Genomic DNA, 20852 nt, shown 5'->3' on the forward strand with positions numbered 1-20852 from the left:
GGGTGCTAGGAGACAGCTGCCGGCGTCGGGTTGTGCGGAACGCTAACTGTATCCTCCGGATTTAACTCTGTGAGCCCGCGCGCGGAGGAGCTGGGGATAAGCGCCCCGGAAGCGCCCCGGAGCCCCTAAACAGAGCGCGGCCGCTGGGGGACAGCGCGCGGCGCCGGGGCCGCGCCGGGCCGACTTTTCTGTCGGAGGACGCGAACCGGCACGCTGCGCCTTTAAGGAGTCCAGCTGGGCTGGGCGCCCGAGCTGGGAGCGGCGCGGGTAGGAGCGCCGCGGCAGGTCCGAGTCCGGGGCTAGAGACCGAGGACCGGGGTCCAGGCCCGGCGGCGGGACCCAGGCGGCTGAGGCCGGTCAGGTGAGCGGGGGCGGGCGGATGGGCGGTGGTGCGCCCCTAGGGGGATAGGGCGCCTTGATGGCCCCGTGACCTCTCCCCCAGTGCCTCCTGGCAGCGGCGCATCGGGTGGAAAGAGTCGGGGATCTGCACCTGCCTTTCCACTCTGCTCCCCGCGCGGACGCTGCCCCCACCTCCCGCTGCCTGGATAGGTTTGAGATACCCGAACCCCGGCGCCCCACGTCCGGGGTTCAGGCTGCCAGCCTCTTGAAGCCGGGGGACACAGTGAGGACGGGTCGGGACCTGCACCCTCTTTCTACTCCGCCTCCCCTCCCCCTGCGCCCGCAGCAGCCCTTAGGCGCCCCTCGCAGTGCTGAGAGGATTTTGGGGCTCCTGCAGCCCCGTTTCCCCCATTTCCTGGAGAAGGACTGCAGCTCGCCCTCCCAGACAGCATCTTGCTCCGTGTCACGCGCCGCCTCCGCGCCGCCCCCCAGATCTCTCTCCGCTAATACTCCCCTCCCCGAGCAGCCTTTCAGTTTCCCTTTCCCCAGCCTACCCCGGCTCCCGTGCCCTTGCGCCCTCTCCTTGTCGAAACCCTTGAGTCAGGGTGCTGTCCAGCCAGGTACTCGCCGGCAACCTGCTGTCCCCCGCCTACGGCGACACGGGCTTCCCCTCTGCCTTAGAAATGCGGATTGTGTAACGCCGGCTGCAGGGCAGTGCACGTGCAGGGTTTGCACCCCTGAGCCCACAGCGAGACCGGCTGACATAGTGAGGCATGGGGGAGTGGGGGAGGAAGAGGATGCCAGAGGGTCTAGATACTGTGCATGCAGGGAATATGTATTTTGAGCCTTTTGTGTGCTCCAGGAGCTGGGTGGTTAAGAAGAGGAAATAAAGGGGAGGTCTTACTCCAGCTGGGACATGGAAGCCCGCATTTATCTCACCACCCCACTCCCCGCTGCTCCTGCCTGCTCAGAAATCCCTAGTGGCTCCACCTGGCTAAGAGTTTAAAATAGTTTGTAATGAATAAGAGCTGACATAGAATAAGCAAATATTGTGTGCCAGACCTTGTCCTAAGCCCCTTAAAAGAATTACCTGCCATAGTTTCCCCAACGGCCCCTTGAGGTAGGTACCACCGCTGTGCCCATTCCTGAGAGTAGGAATATGAGGCTTCCAGAGGTGGTCCCTTCCCAGGACACGAAGTGACTCTGGCCTCAGAATCACCCCCCTCCCCCCAACCTCCCCCACCCGGCCTCGAACCACTAGACTTTTTACCCAGTTTCAACAAATTCTTATCAAGAACATTGTTATAATATAGGAAATTATAAATAAGAGAAATTAATCACCTGTGTTTCCAGCACCAATTTATTTTTCTAAAATTTCGTTCTCAGACTAGCAAGGGCCGCTCAGCTTCTGGTAACAGTACCCACTTTAGAGGGTAGTGGCAATATTTAGATAAAATAATGCACAGGGCCCAGCATGTGTTAAGCACTCAGAAAGCAGCAGCTGTTATTATGAAGAGTGGTAATTGACCATTACCTTGAATTACTGGAAAAAAATCATTAATAAATGGCTCACACTGACTCTGCAGAAGTTAACCATTTTTTGTGCTCAGAAAGGCCTATGAGACTTTCTCCAACTCTATTTTCATCTTTTTATTATTTTTATTATTTTGCATTTTTCGACACATTCTGTGGCTTTCTTCAACTCTAAATTACCCATTGTCTTTGTAGTTAGAGACAGAATTGCCCTTCTGTTTTTTTTTTTTTTTAGCTTTTAAAATGTGTGACCTTTGAGTTCTGTGAGCATCTGCAAACCTAGAGTAAAAGATGGGAATGCAGTTTGTGCAACTGGGAAGTAATTCTGAAACTTGATGTGAGAAAAACCTTGTCCTTAGAGGTGATCCTGGTTTGCAGTATGTGTTGGGTGAGGTCTATCCTGGGGGCAAGAGGTTAGACTCAAAGATTATCTTTGGGTTTAGAGGGAAGAGAGGCAAGCATGAGTGTTTTGACTGGGTGTTGTGGGCTCACACCTCAAAGTGGCCAGCACTTTGAGAGGCCAAGGCAAGAGGATAACCTGAACCCAGGAGTTCAAGACTAGCCTGGGCAACATGGCGAAACCCCATCTCTACCAAAAAAAAAAAAAAAAAAAATTACCTGGGAGTGGTGTTGCGCACCTGTAGTCCCAGCTACTTGGGAGCCTGAGGTGGGAGGATTGCTTGAGCCTGGGAGGTCGAGGTTGCAGTGAGCTGAGATTGCGCCACTGCACTCCAGCCTAGGTGACAAAGTAAGACCCAGTCTCAGAAAATAAAAAAATAAATAAAGGATGAGTGTTTATCCTAGTAGGCTAGCAGGCAGCTAAGAGTGGAAATCAGCTTCACTATGTCATATTCTTTAAAAAAAAGTTTATTTTTTAGAGATGAAGTCTCACTATGTTTCCTACTCAAGCTGGCCTGGAACTCTTGGGCTCAAGTGATTCTCCCACCTCAGCCTCCCAAGTAGCTGGGACTACAAGTGTGCACCACCACACCCGGCACACTATGTCATACTTTTTATGAAACTCCTGGTGATTTTGGTGATTAGATCAATTATTACTGTGATGAGTGTTCAAAAGAAAAGAGGCAAGGACATCCCCCATCAAAGCTAAGTGTTTGGAGGATGCCGGGAAGCTAGTTCTGCAAGTTGAAAAAAAAAAATCATTAAAAAATTATTCGTATTTGAGTCTTAAATTTTTTTTTTTTTTTTTTTTTAGAGACAGAGTCTCACTCTGTTACCCATGCTGGAGTGCAGTGGAGCAATCATAGCTCACTGTAACTTTAAACACCCGGGCTCAAGCAATCCTGCTACCTCAGCCTCCTAAGTAACTAGGGCTACAGGTGTGCACCACCAAAGCTGGGTAATTTATTTATTTATTTATTTTTAGATGAGTCTCGCTCTGTCGCCCAGGCTGGAGTACAGTGGTGTGATCTCAGCTCACCGCAACCTCCACCTCCCGGGTTCAAGCGATTCTCCTGCCCCAGCCTCCCGAGGAACTGGGATTATAGGCATGCACCAGCACGCCTGGCTAATTTTGTATTTTTAATAGAGACGGGGTTTCTCCATGTTTGTCAGGCTGGTCTCGAACTCCTGACCTCAGGTGATCCGCCCCCCTTGACCTCCCAAAGTGCTGGGATTGCAGATGTGAGCCACCGTGCCCGGCCAAACCTGGGTAAGTTTTAAATTTTTTTGTTGTCGGTTGTCACAACTTGTAGGTAATATCAAGTGAATAGAGGCCAGGGATGCTGCTAAATGTCCTACAATGCACAGGACAGTGCCACAACAAAGAATTATATGGCCTCCAATGTCACTTGTGCCACAGTTGAGAAACTGAAACCGGACATGATTTTCACAACATTAAAGTGCTTTCTGACCTTGCATGTAGTTGCCTCTTCCAAGAAGATCAAGGTATTCTCCTAAACCAGACTCTTAGAAACCCTCTGGATCCTATTTGACGCTTCCCAATCCTAGAGGCCACGTAGGGTGTTGCTGCCTGTGGTTGGATGGGTTTGGGGTCTGTCATGAGCTTTTGTGCGACTCGCTGGTACTGTGCCAAGGAAACTGCTGATTCAGGGGAGCAGGACAGCACTCAGGAGGTATGGGCAGAGGTTCTTACACTGCTGCGGGTTGGGATCCTCTTCTTTTTAAGTAATACATTAACAGCAACCTTTTCTCTGAGGCATTTTTCCAGAAGCTGTGGCTGTTTGGCTGTTGGCATTGGGTGTTTGCCTTGTGATATATCCAGAAAAGGATTCAGACCTTACATATGATGAAGTCTGGGGATGGGACTGGATTCTGAGAGTATAAAGATGGCAATGCAGACCCTGCCCAGAGACTACTTAGGCATCTCCATAGGCCTGAGCAGTGGCCATGCAGGGTGGTGGAGGTATGGCAGGGCTGCCTAACTGCCTGTGAAGTCAGGCAAGATCCCAGCAGTGCAGAGTGACTGCTTAATATCTGCCTGTCACTGCTTTGAACCGTTTCCTTGCATCATCCCATTTCATCCTCACACTGAGGTAGAATTCTAAGAGGTTAGGTCCCTTGCTACAGTCACATGGCAAGCATGTAACCAGAACAGAGTCACAGTGGTCAGTGGCAGAGCAGAAATTTGAACCCAGGTTGTTGAGCTGCAAAACTGAACTGTCAGAGGAGCATTTATAGAGAGGGGCAGGGCTTTAATAACCAAGACTTTTAGGATGGGCTGCAGCTCGCCAGGCAAGAGGGAGAATAGGTGTGCTGGGGAGAGGGGAGCAGGTGTGCCAAAGTCCTGGAGGTGTGGGAGAGCACGGTGTGTCTGGGGATTACAGATCGTTATGGGAAGGGATGGCGGGCAGGTGATAGGCAGTGATAGAAGAAGATGACTCTTGAGAGATGGGCAGGCACCAAATCCTAAGTGCCTTCAACATCATGCTGAGAGCCACTGCCAGCCACTGGTGAATTAGTAGAGAGGAAGAGAAAGCTGTGTAACATTGAGCAGCTTGCTTAACTTCTCTAGGACCCAGCTGCCCATCCAAACTAAAACTTCTAAAACTATACTGCTCTGATGAATGTTTCTTTCATTGGTGGCCGTATGAGCAGAGTGAAGGAATGGCCTGTGTTGACACTGGTAGGGCAGCCCTGTTGATTCATGACTTCTCCCCCTAAGTCTGTGTGATGGGTGCAGGCAGTGGTTTCTTATCAGTCAGCAGTTGGTTCTGTTTTGGCTTTCCAGCTTATCATTTGGCATTGACCAAGTCCGCCAAGGGCAAGGCACAATGGATACTAAGTATTGTGACAGAGGCAAAGATGTGGTCAAACTTCTTTTTGAGGGGCTTGCAGCGTAGTGGAGAGTCCAGCCAGTGTTTTCATCGCAAGATACAAATCACAAGTGTCTTGAGAAGGAAGTATTCATACCAAATATTCTGGGGCATGGAGGATGAAACAAAGGTTACTGGGGGATTGAGGAAAGGCTAAGTGAAGGAGATAACTTCTAGCTCCACCGGAAAGATTTTTTAAAGGATAACGGGGTAAACAGAGGATGTCTTAATGTCTTACAGGTAGAGAGAGTGGAGAAAATAGAGAAAAAAACCCAGAAAGCCAGTGCAGGCATAGTCATAAGGGAGTCAGATTATTAAGTGTATCTAGCATCTGATTCTCCACAGTTTCCATATTGTGGATGGGAAGCAAAAGTTTTCTTTTCTTTTTTTTTTTTTTTTTTTTTTTTTTGAGACAGAGTCTCATTCTGTTGCCCAGGCTGGAGTGCAGTGGCGCGAACTCGGCTCACTGCAGCCTCTGCCTCTCGAGTTCAAGGGATTCTCATGCCTCAGCCTCCTTAGTAGCTGGGACTACAGGTGTGTGCCACCATGCCTGGCTAATTTTTTTGTATTTTTAGTTAGAGACAGGATTTCACCATATTGGCCAGGCTAGTCTCGAACCTCAAGTGATCCACCTGCCTCAGCCTCCCAAAGTGCTGGGATTACAGGCGTGAGCCACTGCGCCTGACTGGGAAGCAGAAGTTTTCATAACAGGAAAATACTCATTAATGGACTAGCCATGTGCAAAATTAGGTCCTACTTCATCATCTCTCCCTCTGTTTTCAACCTTGATGGTCAGTTAGGCTCCAGGAGCATCCATATTTTGACTCTGGGTCTCTCTCTGGTCGTCATATGTTTAATGGAAAGTAAAATTGCAACTCTTAAGAGAGGCAATATCTCATGAAATCAAAGCCAGTGATGTTGGAGAACTGCTTGGATGACGTGTCAAAGCAATAATAGGATCTGGCAATGTGAGATCTGCCAACAATTGATGAAGAGAAGGGATGAACACTCCTTTAGGGGAGAGACTTGAAAATCAAAGAATTGAGAGGCCCTCGAGAAATCAGTGAGGCCCTAAGATATTTTTGCAAAAATGGCTTATGATAGCACAGTGATGACCAAATGTTAATTGGAAAGACTTATACTGTAAAACAGTTTACACGAGATCAAGTCTTTGTTCTAAGAATTCGCACAGGGCTGAGCATGGTGGCTCGCACCTATAATCCCAGCACTTTGGGAGGGCAAGGCAAGAAGATTCTTGAGGCCAGGGGTTCGAGAACAGCCTGGGTAACATAGAGAGACCCCATCTCTACAAAAAGTGAAAAATTAGCTGGGCATGGTGGTGCATGCCTGTGGTCCCAGCTACTCATGAGGCTGAGGTGGAAGGATCACTTGGGCCCAGGAGGTCGAGGCTGCAGTGCGCTACTGCAATCTAACCTGGGCAACAGAGCAAGACACTGTCCCAAATTAAAAAAAAAAAGCACACAAGTGTAATTATAACCTAAATTTTGCTTAGTATTTACTATTGCTTTTAAAATAGATAGATTTGATTTTTGTTTTGTTTATTTGGATAAAGTACTAAACAAAACTGTATTTTACTCTTAGCTATGAAATTCTGAGGGTGGCTTTACCATATATCCTTTTTTCTGGTGTTCATCTTCTTGGGCTACTGAGGTCTCTGGAGAGGAGATTCTGGCTAGAAAGAAGATGTGGATCAGCTCACAAGGACCCTGAATGCTAGACTTTGTGCTGGGAGTGGGAAGTCTTGTCCTGCTAAAGTCTGCCAGTGTTTATTAACAGGGCTCCTTTTCTTGTTTAACATCAACTTTGTTCCTGCAGTTAGAAAGTACCGTAGACCAACTTCATCTCCTTTTTTTTGTTTGTGTTTTGAGATGGAGTCTCGCTCTGTCACCCAGGCTAGAGTGCAATGGCTCCATCTCAGCTCATCGCAGCCTCTGCCTCCCAGGTTCAAGTGATTCTCCTGCCTCAACCTCCTGAGTAGCTGAGATTACAGGTGCCCGCCCCCACACCTGGCTAATTGTGTATTTTTAGTAGAGACAGGATTTCACCATGTTGGCCAGGCTGGTCTTGAGCTCCTAACCTTAGGTAATTCACCCAGCTGGGCCTCCCAAAGTGCTGGGATTACAGCCATGAGCCACTGCACCTGGCCACTTCACCTCCTTTAGAAAGGCAAAACCCCAGGCTGGGCACGGTGGCTCACGCCTATAATCCCAGCACTTTGGGAGGCCAAGGCAGGTGGATCATTTGAGGCCAGGAGTTTGAGGCCAGCCTGGCTAACATGGCAAAACCCTGTCTCTACTAAAAATACAAAAATTAGCCAGGCGTGGTGGTGCATGCCTGTAGTCCCAGCTACTTGGAGAGGAGGAGGCATGAGAATTGTTTGAACCCTGGAAGCAGAGGTTGCAGTGAGCTGAGATGGTGCCACTGCACTGTAGCCCGGGCACCAGAGGGAGACCCTGTCTTGGAAGGAGGGAAGGAAGGAAGGAAGAAAGGGAGGGAGGGAAGGAGGGAGGGAGGGAGGGGCAAAAGCATCTTTGACCTCCCTGCTTTTCCTCTTATTTAAAAGTACAAGTTTGGCCAACAGAGAATGTTTTGGGTGCTGAGGTTCTATTTTTGCTGTCTGCTATATAGCACACCAATAGAGAGCTATTTTAATTCCTTTCAGCCATGTGGCAAATAGTCACGTACATGATGCTCTTTCTAGCACTTTACCGTTGAGGGGTGACCTGGCTGATGACAGTACATGTATTCATGCTAATTCAGTGAGAAATGTTCAGATCAAAGCCTGTTGTGGGCTCCACTAGAGCCTGAAGACTTTGGGCTCCTTGAAGGTAAAGGGTCAAGTGGCTTTTGGCTCCTGTTTTATCCAGCAGGGGACTGGCTTGTATTTCTGTAGGGTTGTCTTGTTTTAAACATGTTTTCAAGCAGGCGGTTATTCCAGACTATCACCACAGCCTACATCTTGACCAAAGAGGCTGATGTTGCTAGGTCAGTGCATGTGTGACATGTTTCATTGCCTTGCTTCTTGGCCAGTGTGATTTGTTAAAAGCTGTACCACAGGATACACAACCCCCCTGCCTTCCAGCTGAGCCTCAGACTGATCTGCCTGCCTGTCCCCCCTCTGCCTGTCACTTCTCTAGAGGATCAGGTAGCACTGCTTTCTGGTTCTCTCTGATCCTCCACCCACAGGACAAGCCTCACTGGACTGACTTCTCTTTCCCACGGTGCTGCCCAGGTGGCCAAAGCAGGGAGGGACTGTGGGCTAGACTGGTTCTTGAATGAGAACCCCCATGAGGAACCAGTTGTCAGAGTTTTGGTGCAAAGCAAGAGAGAGTGAACCATCTAACCAGTACCTCTCCCAGAACCACAAAGGAGATAAGAATTTGTGGTTTATGGATGGTCATGTGTTTCCAGGATAGAATGATAAGAACGTTTATCATTAGAAAAATTTAAATTCCTATCTTCTATCTTAGACTACTGGACTTTGAGTCTTAAGGACTAAAGTTCCTGCCATGCAGGCATAACTTCTGGACAGTCACGTAGGCAGTAGTCCCCCAGTCATTGAATCATTGAATGTTAATAGAGTGGGCTGCTAGGCTGCGTAGCATGTGTGGAGATGGAGGGAGTTTCATCCTCCATCCTTCCAGCATTCACATTTGTTGTATTTCTTCCCTCATAATGCAAAACAGTTAATATTTTGTTGCTGTCTCTAATGGGCTTTTTTTTTTTTTTTTTTTTTTGAGACAGAGTCTTACTGTGTCACCCAGGCTGGAGTGCAGTGGCCTGATCTTGGCTCACTGCAACCTCCGCCTCCCAGGTTCAAGGGATTCTAGCTGGGACTACAGGCATGTACCACCACACCCGACTAATTTTTGTATTTTTAACAGAGATGGGGTCTTGCTACGTTGCCCAGGCTTGTCTCGAACTCCTGGGCTCAAAGTGATCCTCCTGCTTCAGCCTCCCAAAGTGCTGGGATTACAAGTGTGCGCTACGGTGCCTGGCCTCTTGAACTAGTGTAGAGTCTGGGACTGGCCAGTAGAACTTTTGTGATAAGGGAAATGTTCTATATTTCTGCTGTCCAATATGATAACCACAAACTAGTGGCTACTGAGCATTTGACATGTGGCTAGTGCAGCTGAGGATCTGAATTTTAAATTTTCTTTAATTTCAATTTAATTTTAAGCAGCCACATGTGACTAGTGGCTACCATACTGAACAATACAGATGGACTACTTTATTTGAGGAGTTTATATTGTAGTATTTTTGTTTGTTTGTTTGTTTGTTTTTGAGACAGTCTCGCTCTGTCATCCAGGCTAGAGTACAATGGCACAGTCATGGCTCGTTGCAACCTCCACCTCCCAGTCAAGCGATCCTCGTGCCTCAGCCTCCTGAGTTGCTGGGACTACAGGCACACAGCACCACACCTGGCTAATTTTTGTATTTCTAGTAGAGTTGGGGTTTCACCGTGTTGGCCAGACTGGTCTCGAACTCCTGGCCTCAAGTGATCCGCCCGCCTTGGCCTCCCACAGTGCTGGGATTACAGGCGTGAGCCACAATGCCCAGCCTATATTGTAGTTTTTCATTAAATATGCACATAGTAGCACTTCAAAAGGGACAGAAGGTATCAGTGAAAAGTCTCCCTCTCATCTCTGTCCCCAGTCCTGCAGTTTCCCAGTGCTAACTATAATCATGGCCAATTTCTTTTGTGTCCATTCAGAAGGATTTCCCACATACATAAGCATAACAAATATGTTTTCTCTCTCACTCTCTGTTTTTCAATATTAGAGGTATTACTCTTAACCACTGTCTTCTGTTCCATGCTTTTTTGAGTTAATGACCTTGGAGGTCATTACCCATAGGAACAAATAGGACTGTCTCATTATTCAGATGGCTTATATTTAATTTCTATTTGTATTTAATGGCTACATGTATTTCTTTGCAAAGCTATATCATCATTTACTTAACTTTAAGTTCATTATATGTGAGCATGTGAATTATTTCCAATCTTTTGCCATTATGAATACTATTATAATACTCTTACACAAACATTTTCACACATAATCAGGCATAAACACAGATAAATTCCTAGAAGAAAAGATCATAGCCAGGCATGGTGGCTCACACCGGTAATCCTAGCACTTTGGGAGGCCAAGGCAGGCAGATCACCTGAGGCCGGGAGTTCGAAGACCAGCCTGACCAACATGGAGAAACCCTGTCTCTACTGAAAATACAAAATTAGCCAGGCGTGGTGGCGCATGCCTGTAATCCCAGCTACTCGGGAGGCTGAGGCAGGAGAATAGCTTGAACCCAGGAAGCGGAGGTTGCAGTGAGCTGAGATTGCGCCATTGCACTCCAGCCTGGGCAACAAGAGTGAAACTCCATCTCAAAAAAAAAAAAAAAAGAGATGATCATTAGGTCAAGGATATGTGCATTTTACATAGCCACAGATTTTGCCGAATTGCAATCTGTAGAGTTTGCTGATGAGAATGCAAATTGGTACATTATATGAGAGCATCTATTTTTCCATTGCCTCAATGGCACAGTCTGTATTAAACTTCTTGTTCTTTACCAGTACAATAAAGGAAGATCACCATCACCCTGTAGATTTAATTTGCATATCTCTTGTTATAAATAAGATTGAGCATCTTTTTATATGTTTAAGAGTCATTTAGATTTCCTTTGTGGTGAATTATCTGTTCAGATCATTTGCTCATTTTTCTATTAGGTTTTGCTGTTGTTGGTCTTGATTTGTGGGAACCCTTTATACATTAAGGAAATTACTATGTTGTCTCTATTATGTATTTACAAATTTTAATCTTATTTATTGTATCTCTTTCCAGGTGGAAATTTAAAACCTTTTTTATGCAACTAATACTCTTTTTGTTATGGCCTCTGAATGTTAGACATTACTTAGAAAGCCCTTTCCTATGGAGATATTTTTAAAATAGGATTCTCATGTTTCCTCCTAGAACTTTGATGGTTTTATTTTTTATATTTAACTCTTCATCTGAAACAATTCAGGGGTTTTGCTGAGTTCATTTCCTTTGCTCATCTCATTCTCTGGCTGCTGGGCAGTTTGTAGTGCCTCCCTGCTTCTGCCTGGCCCAGTTTTGGAGCGGTGCGGCTCCCCTGACAGTACCAGTGCCATCACTCTGGTAACAATATTATCCTCACTTGCCCATTGGTTGCTGCCTTGCTTCCATTCCTTTCTGAACACACTGTTTAGGTAAGCCCTAACCCCAATGGAGGAGAGCTTTAACTATCGTTCCATGCTGGATGACTCACCAGATTTCTTCTTTGACCTCTGTCAAGCCCTGCCCTTTGTGCACATTTGCCTTATTGCCTCACTGGCGTAGGTGACCTGAACAAGAGGCTATAAAGTATAAAGCCTTGTTTATACTACAAGAGACTTGTAGTATAAAGCCACAAGCTGTTTGTACTTTGCCTGTGCTGAGGAAGACAGCACTCCACCTTCACTGAAGCCAGCAATTTGGCCGGCTGTTAGCACTTCATTCATATTCGCTAGTATGAGTTAATACTGTGTCATTTTATTTCTTGTGATTCCAGAATCTCATTTTCAGCTTCTGCCAGAGCCAGTAGCAGTTGGGAGAGAAGGCTGTGCTCTTTGAAGAGTGAGTATGGATTTTAACCACCATAGATTTACCCCAAAAGGCAGCTTTTAATGAGACTGGGACTACTATTGTAAGCCCTGCTCCCAAGCCCTCTGCAGGCCAAACTGTGCTGCATGATTTCTCTGATCAGTAGGTCTGGTGGGAAGGGCACCTGGTGGTTTTCAAAGCTCTGGTGCACACCCTAAAAACCCCCTACGAATAGTTCTGAAAAACTCTGCGGGGGAACCTGCCTCTGAATTTGAAGGGAGTCTGGAAGGCATGGGCTCATGGGCCCCAGTGCTTTCCTGGAAAGGGGACACTTGAACCGGCCCTGAGGGCAGAGAAGGGTTCATCAGGCAGCCCAGACGTGGGTGTGCTCCACACCAAGGGGACAGCAGGAAGGAAGACAGAATGAAGCTGTATGGGGCTTGCATGGGGGCTAGGAGCTGGTTATTTGGAGTGCAGGCAAAGACGTGGGTGTCAGGACTGGGAAGTTCAGCTGGGACCACATGGGGCGGTCAGAGTTCACATTTTATTTGGTGAATATGAGACCAGCACAGCCTGATCCCTGGTGTGAAATTGAGAAGATTCCTGTGGCAGCTGATGGTGGTGGGACTGTGGGGCATGAAAGAATAGCCTTTACAGAAACAGGAGGGAGAGGAAGGGAGGACCTGGACCCAGTGTGGTGACTGAGGGGAGCTGCGGTCCAAATCATACAAACTCCTACACCTGGTGACAATTTTTCTTTTTACTTTACATTCCTAGTAAATGTTGAACCCAACTGGGATTGGGTTTTTAGGGATTAGTTTTTAGGGATGTAAGTCCCCTAAGGCTGTGCTGTCTAATATGGTAGTTCTTATCCACATGTAGCTGTTGAGCACTTGAAGTGTGGCTAGTGTGGCTGAAGAACTGAAGTTTGAATTTTCTTTGGCTTTAATCAATTTAAGTTTAAATTGCCATATATTGGGCAGTGCAGTTTGTTTAGACTTGGACAAGTTGACTCCAGTGCTGGTGCCTCTTCACCTTTGGCTAACAGGAGTGATGAGCAAGTAGGAGAATGAAACTTGCGTTGGCATCTAGGAGGTTAGACTGATGCAATTACTGTCGGCAGAAATCAGTAAGTTGGCCAGGTGCAGCGGCTTGCGCCTGTAATCCCAGCACTTTGAGAGGCTGAGGCAGGGGGATCACTTGAGGTCAGGAGTTTGAGACCAGCCCAACATGGTGAAACCCTGTCTCTACTAAAAAGACAAAAATTAGCTAGGCATGGTGGCAGATGCCTGTAATCCCAGCTACTCAGGAGGCTGAGACAGGAGAAGCGCTTGAACCCAGGAGGCAGAGGTGGCAGTGAACCAAGATTATACCACTACATTCCAGCCTGGCTCACACAGCGAGACTCCATCTCAAAAAAAAAAAAAAAAAAAAAAAAGACAGAAATCAGTAAGTCAGGAGAAGTGAGGTGAGATGTGTCTATGAGATTCTATGAAAGTGTTTTACGTTGTTTATTCTTGGATTTTACTTTATACCCAAGACTAAGATATCAGAACTCAAGATCCCAGTTTTCAAATCAGTGAGAACATTAACAGAAAACTGTGAGATGTGCCTTACTCCTAACCCCAGATTAAACTTCATTTCCCTGATGCAATGTTTATCTGGATCCACTGACATGTCCCCCATCCAATTAATCTTTGCCACTGTGTTCAGACATAAGGGCCCCCAAATGCACAGCTTGGGTGTTAGGTAGTGGCAGAGGATCCTGAGCCTGGGATGTGAGAGTATGTTTTTCCTGGTGCCAGCATGGCCAGCTCTCCTTCCTGGCATTGCCTGCTTCACACTGTGCCGCAGTGTCTTTAACCCTGGGGTGCCTCACTTTACACGATAAATAGGTAAAATGAAGTGTTTTTCTTTTTCAGTGTATTCAGTCAGGCGATAAACATGATCAAGCACCAAGTCTTTGCCAGGTGATGTTTTAGGTTCTGGGAACTCTAATAGGAAAGAAGATTATTGTGGGGGCGAGCCAGATCCTACTCTTTAATGGCCTGGCATAATTCCAGAAATGTTTAAGTCACCAGAGTAAGAAAGAACAGACATGACTATTTGAATGTTCTCATTAACTAGGTGAGAAAGCCAAGGTCTCCCAGCTGACATGTGGAAGAGCCACGTTGGAGAGGGCCAGCTGCCACACTGGTGGCCCCAGCCTGGTGCCATCCATCGCATGAGTCTGCCATTCATGGACAACCATCAAGATTTTTGCTAGACTCATGTATCACCTACTAAACATTTTTCTTTAAATTTACTCCTTTTTTTTTTTGAAACAGTCTCCCTCTGTCACCTAGGCTGGAGTGCAGTGGCACATTCTCAGCTCACTGAAACCTCAGCCTCCAGGCTCAAGTGATCCTCCCACCTCAGCCTCCTGAGTAGCTGAGACTACAGGCGCATGCCACCATGCCCGGCTAATTTTTATATTTTTTGTAGAGACAGGGTCTCTCTATGTTGCCCAGGCCAGTCTCAAACTCCTCTGCTCAAGCAATCTGCCTGCCTCAGCCTCCCAAAGTGCTGGGATTATAGGTATGAGCCACTGCGCCCAGCCTAGAGAGCTGTTTAACACCACCACACTGAGAGTTTCTCTTTGACCCAAGCAGGACTGAAGAGAACTGAAAAGAGATGACTTTCCTAGTATATATGTTGTTATCCGATGCTGTATACCCCTGAAACACTCTTTAGTACTCTCCTACTCACTAAAGTCATCTGGCAAACTCTCAGTTGTCCCATGCTTTGGGAAACTCAAGTTACACTTCTTAGTTGATCTCTGATTTTTGGCCATTGGCAGTTCCTGGATCACAATGCTTCAGTTTTTTTCTGCCTCCAGCCTCTCCCCTGGGTACATAGAGTATTCTAGAAATAAACACCAGCATGGCAGGGGAGCTGTCTTTTTAAAGGAAAGCTGAAGCAAGTCCTTTGTAAAATGAAGGATGTTGTAGAGGTAGGAATACATTGCCTACTCTTTATCTGTACAGAAAACTCAGAATTGTGGTTTCTTCAACTAAGGTCTGGATTTATCTGACCTTGTCAGGGAGAGTGTGCAGGGTTTTCTGTAATAAGTCCAAACCTTGCTAAATTGATCATGTTCTACAAAAGCTGCTTAGGGAAGACTTTATTCTGCTGTTAAATAGAAGATGGAGCCAGATGCGGCCTTCGCTGAAACTGACTGGCATTTTGGCAGGCACCGACAGAGCAGAGAGGGGTTTTTTGGATGATCATGCCTTCATTTCGGGGCTATCATCTCCAGTGTCAGAGTCTATGATATATATGGCTTTGGGCATAAATTGTTCTAATTCCTAGTCCAAGGGACTCCCTGCTGCTCAGTAATCTGAATTCACAGTGGCTCCCAGCAGTTTTTAAGGACTTTGTATGATGTGGAAAAGTCTTCTCAAAGCTGACAGTTCCCATCTTTGTCAACTCATTCACAGCCCACGATGTTCCAACAGACCTGTACAGATTCCCTTCAGTCTGTGATTAACTCGCTTACTCCTTGATGGTGATGCCTTCTAGCAGGGTAAATTCTAGCCAGTGTTAAATAGGTGACTCCTTCAGGGATTTTTGTAATTACTAAAAGAGGAAAGATGTCAGGTCTCTTACAGAATCATTGGGAATGGTTGTTCCTGAAAGAAATGAAACAGATGGAACCCATTTTGTAAATTTGCTTTTCATTGATTCATTTGTACCTTATTTGTGTCCTGTGCCATACTTGACACTGAGAAAGAACATACATGATTGTCCCTACCCTCAAGGAGCTCTGGTTCCAGAAGGAAAAGCAGGCCAATGATTTCAGTGTGCTGGGAAAATTATTTACAGTGACTAAGAAACTGAGAGGGCAGTTGCATTGGAGACAAAGCCAGTGCTTATGCCCTGGGAAGGTGGCAGCTTTCATCACTGTAGACTCAGGACTGTACTCAAGTAGAGTATGTGTATGTAATGAAAAGAACCATCTAACCCACCTATGGGTGCCTGTGTCTCCTTCTCTAGGCTGTGAGGTGCTTGCTAGGCGAAACCTCTTGAAGATGGAGAGCTCATATCTTCATGGAGAAATTAGGGATGATGAATGTAGACACCTAACAGCAAAGAGGTTACAGAGACTGAGGACCGGCCATTTGTGGGGGGGAAAAAAAATAGACAAAGTGGAACTTGGTGCAAAGGTAGTGGATTGGAGTTAGAAACCTGTTTTGTAATCATGACTACCAGCTGGGTGACCTTGGGCTAGTTAGCCTCTCAGAGCCTCAATTCCCTCAGCCTATAAAATAGGATGAAACACCTGCCTTTCCTATGTGACAGGGTTGATGTGCTATATCGAAGGTTGGCAAATTAGAGCCTACAGGTCAAATTTGGCCTACAGTCTATTTCTGTGAAGTTTTATTGGAACATAGTCATAGTCATTTGTTACATATCTTCAATGGCTGCTTTCTCATCCAGTGGCAGATTGAGTAGCTGTGATAGAGACTCTGTGTCCCACAGTGCTAAAATCATCACTGTCTGGCGCTTTACAGAAAAAGCTGCTGACCCTTGTGCTCAGTGATTTGGGAGGTTATACTGTGCTGCATTGAACTTGTTATCAAATTGAATTAAGTATCAGTCGATAGAGGCATATGGGAGAGATTGCTTCATTTCCCAGGAAATGTAAGGAAAGCCATGATTTGCTAGATGTTAATGCTTTTCCTAAAGAAATCTGTATTATGTTTGGTGAATCCTGCACACTTAGCACAGATGGCTGGGAATCAATGAAGAGAGTCACACCTGGCTTCCAGGTCCTTCCAGGTGTTGTATTGAGGAGAATGATGGGACTTGAAATATATATTTATATACTTTATGATATATATGTGTGTATATACATATATGTGTGTATATACACACACACAGATATATATATATATGTAAATAGATATGAGGTCTTGCCATGTTGACCAGGCTGGTCTTGAATGCCTGGCCTCAAGCTATCCTTCCGCCTCTGCCTCCCAAAGCATTGAGAGTACAGGCATGAGCCACGGAACCCAGCCTGAAGTATTTTTCATTCCATGCTAGAATGAACTGTATTGTAAGCTCATAAGACAGGACAGGGCAGGGCCTGTGATACAGCTGGAATTCTAATGCCCCGATAATGTGTCAGGTCCTAGTCTTGGTGCTGGGGACACCCGGTCCTTACTCTCATGCATCCCACATTCTAGCCTTCAGATGTGTAAGTCTTTAGGAAGACATCAGAAAGTACACTGAAAACTACCTTTTTGGCTTATTCCCCCCTAACTTTATATTACGTATTTATTTTTAGAATTGGTTATATATTTACGAAACAACTTAAAAGTTTTAAAAAGTGAAAAATAAGTCTCCTGTCTGTTCCTGACACTTAGCTATGTAATTCCCCACCTTAGATGCAATCACAGTTACTGGTTTCTTGTATCCATGTGTACATGTATATTTGTTCATTGATTTCTTTAAAAGTCTGTCTTCTTTTTTCAAAGGTTCTCACTCCGTTGCCTAGGCTGGAGTGCAGTGGTGCATTCATTGCTTACTACAGCTTCAAACTCCTGGGCTCAAGTGATCCTCCCGCCTCAGCCTCCCAAAGTGCTGGATCACAGGCATGAGCCCAATCTGTCCTCCTTTTTTATTTTTTTATTTGTTTTTGTTTTTGTTTTGTTTTGTTTTGAGATGGAGTCTTGCTCTTGTTGCCCAGGCTAGAGTGTAATGGCACAATCTCGGTTCACTGCAACCTCCGCCTCCTGGGTGCAAGCGATTCTCCTGATTCTCCTGCCTCAGCCTCCAGAGTAGCTGGGATTACAGGCGCCTGCCACTACAATTGGCTAGTTTTTGTATTTTTAGTAGAGATGGGGTTTCACCATGTTGGCCAGGCTAGTCTCAAACTCTTGACCTCAGGTGATCTGCCCAGCTCAGCCTCCCAAAGTGCTGGGATTACAGGCATGAGCCACGGCGCCCAGCTTCTTTTTATTTTTAAATACTGCAAGCCTAAAGAAAGATCGAAAGGATAATATTATGTAACCTTCACCTGGATTCCCCAGTGGTTAGCATTTTACCATATTTGCTTTATTTCTCTCTTTTCCTCCCACCAACACACACACCAACACACACACACAGATACACAAACACACACTACTTTTTCTCTCCTGAACCTTTAAAAGTGAGTAGCAGATACCATCATACTTCACCCCTTACAACTTCAGCAGACAGCTCCTAAGAGAGAAGATATTTTCCTATGTACATACATAACCACAATTTCATCATCATACTCAAGAATTGTATCACTGATACAATGACGTTGTCTAATACCCAGCCCTTACGCAGATTTCCATATTTGTCCTAACAACATCCTTTATAGTGTTTTTTACAAATCCAGGCTCCTCTGAAAAATTCCTCGTTACTTTTAGTTGTCACGTCTATTTGTTTTTTTTTTAAAGCACTTGCCTGCTTTGGTTTCCTCCTGTTCTTTACCCTCATTCCGAGAACTTCACTTTTCTTGTCCCCTTTGCTTCTTCACCTCTTTTCCCTTGATACAGAGTTTTAATATCGTCATTCTCTTTGGCCCCTGCAGGAGTCAGCCAGCCTGAAAGAGCAGGATGGATGTTGATGTGGTTAACATGTTTGTGATTGCGGGCGGGACACTGGCCATCCCAATCCTGGCATTCGTGGCTTCATTTCTTCTGTGGCCTTCAGCGCTGATAAGAATCTACTATTGGTAAGCCAGTTTCATCATTGACATTTTCAAGAGTATCATAATATTGACAACTTCTCTGCTTGTCCTTTTTGTGGTTGTTGTCCTACATTTTATCAGGAAATAGACATAGAGAAAAGTTGAAAGGTACTCATCCTGTTTGGAATTTTGGGAGTGCTCTTGAAGAATATTACCAGATCAGTTCTTTCAGGTTTGTTGGCTTATTTGTTTGTTTTTTGGAGACAGAGTTGTGCTCTGTTGCCCAGGCTGGAGTGCAGTGGGACGATCTCGGCTCACTGCAACCTCCACCTCCTAGGTTCAATCAATTTTCCTGCTTCAGCCTCTGAGTAGCTGGGATTTTACAGGTGTGTGCCACCAAGCCCAGATAATTTTTTTTGTATTTTTAGTACAGATGGGGTTTCACCACATTGGCCAGGCTGGTCTCAAACTCCTGGCCTCAAATGATCCACCCATCTCGCCCTCTCAAAGTGCTGGAATTACAGGTATGAGCCATCATGCCTAGCCCTTTCAGGTTTCTGATAGCATCTTTCTCTACCCACATTCCCAAAGTCAGTGATTCTGTCTTCAAGCAAGTATTGTACATTTTTATGGAAACTCCTTTGATATCTTCTTGATCATTGGATGTTTTTTGTTTTTTTGGTTTTTTGTTTTGTTTTGTTTTGTTTTTGAGACAGAGTCTCCCTCTGTCACCTAGGCTGGAGTGCAGTGGTGTGATCTTGGCTCATTGCAACCTCTGCTTCCCAGGCTCAAGCGATTCTCCTGCGTCAGCCTCCCAAGTAGCTGGGACTACAGGCGCATGTCACCATGCCTGGCTAATTTTTGTATTTTTAGTAGAAACAGGCTTTCACCATGTTGGCCAAGCTGGTCTCGAACTCCTGACCTCAAGTGATCCTCCCACCTCATCCTCCCAAAGTGCTGGGATTACAGGTGTGAGCCACCACGCCTGGCCTTGATCATTGGATTCTGACCCTGTGATGTCCTGACAGGTGCAGCGATGTTACTGAAAAATGAACAAGAAAGACCAGAACCATTGAGATGGCATGTGTAGGACAGAATACTTTTAGAGTTGTTCTAGAAGTCATTAGTAAAGAAGTGACAGAAAGAAAAATAAATTTCCAAAATATGTCATTCTTGTACCACTATTATTCTTGTCCTGTCTGGATACCACCTGTCCTTATTTTGTATTTTCTTTAGAGTGAGCCATCTTTAAAAAAAAATCATTAAATCAAGTATTTAAAAAGTGATATGAATATCACTCCCTTAAGTGGAAAGCTTGTCATAAATAGCAAATTAATATCAAAAAGTGCCTGGCGATGGCTCATGCTTGTAATCCCAGCATTTTGGGAGGCCGAGGCAGGCAGATCACCTGAGGTTGGGAGTTCAAGACCAGCCTGACCAACATGGAGAAACCCTGTCTCTACTAAAAATACAAAATTAGCCAGGCATGGTGGTGCATGCCTGTAATCCCAGTTCCTCGGGAGGCTGAGGCAGGAGAATTGCTTGAACCCGGGAGGTGGAGGTTGCAGTGAGCTGAGATTGCGCCATTGCACTCCAGCCTCGGCAACAAGAGCAGAACTACATCTCAAAAAATAATATATATATATATATATATATATATATATATAAAAGTAAAAATAAACACAATGACATTAAACGGTCTTATTAAATTGTGTCTCCTTTTACTTTGTTACAAAGCATGAGCAGCGTGAAAGATGTAGCAGCCCTGAGCTGAGCCTTTCTCCTTGTTGGAACCAGAAGTTTAACAGTCAAAAAGAAAGTGATTTTCTCATGATGTGCTTCATTGCCTTTTCATGCCACTGTCCAATTATCAAATGAAATTGCCCTTCCCACCCCCATGGTGTACATCCCGTGATGAAGGGAGCACCAAAATAGACCTGGTTCCTCTCTGTGCTATAGGTAAGCCCATTGAGATCTAACTGGGACTTCGGGAAGTCGTAACTCACTTCTGTATGTAGAAGAGTGCAGGGAGGGTGTTATACCCTTTATCTGCCCTCTTTTCTGGCTCCCTTTTGTTTCACTTGAGTGTGGAATTTTCCGCCTGCCAGCCAGGCTCTGATCCTTGAAAGGAAACTAATTGAATGGAAGGGAGCTTTTCATCTTTCACCCTTGCTCTCTGGGGGTGAGAGTGGGGAGTTGTGACCCTCTTCCGAGTCACCTGGGACCCACCTTCTGCATTGAGAAAGCGAGACTCACTCTGAAGCTGAAATGCCGTTGCCCTTGCAGTGCTGGTAGCAGGAGTTCTGTGCTTTGTGGGCTAAGGCTCCTGGATGACCCCTGACATGGAGAAGCCAGAGTTGCGTGCCC

General features: G+C 45.8%; 1 protein-coding gene across 3 annotated transcripts in view; it reads left to right on the forward strand.

The window, feature by feature from the left end:
* The window catches only part of ABHD6 (abhydrolase domain containing 6, acylglycerol lipase), a 55216-nt gene continuing 34364 nt past the window's right edge, over window positions 1–20852 (forward strand). Inside the window, exons 1-3 of one of the 3 annotated variants that reach the window (XM_015130565.3) lie at window positions 1–361; window positions 11751–11815; window positions 18387–18530. In XM_015130565.3, the coding sequence (XP_014986051.1) occupies window positions 18412–18530 (119 nt within the window). In that variant the 5' untranslated portion in view covers window positions 1–361; window positions 11751–11815; window positions 18387–18411. 3 annotated transcript variants of the gene reach the window in all.

The sequence above is a fragment of the Macaca mulatta genome, chromosome 2, assembly GCF_049350105.2.
Source record: "Macaca mulatta isolate MMU2019108-1 chromosome 2, T2T-MMU8v2.0, whole genome shotgun sequence".
NCBI lineage: Eukaryota > Metazoa > Chordata > Mammalia > Primates > Cercopithecidae > Macaca > Macaca mulatta.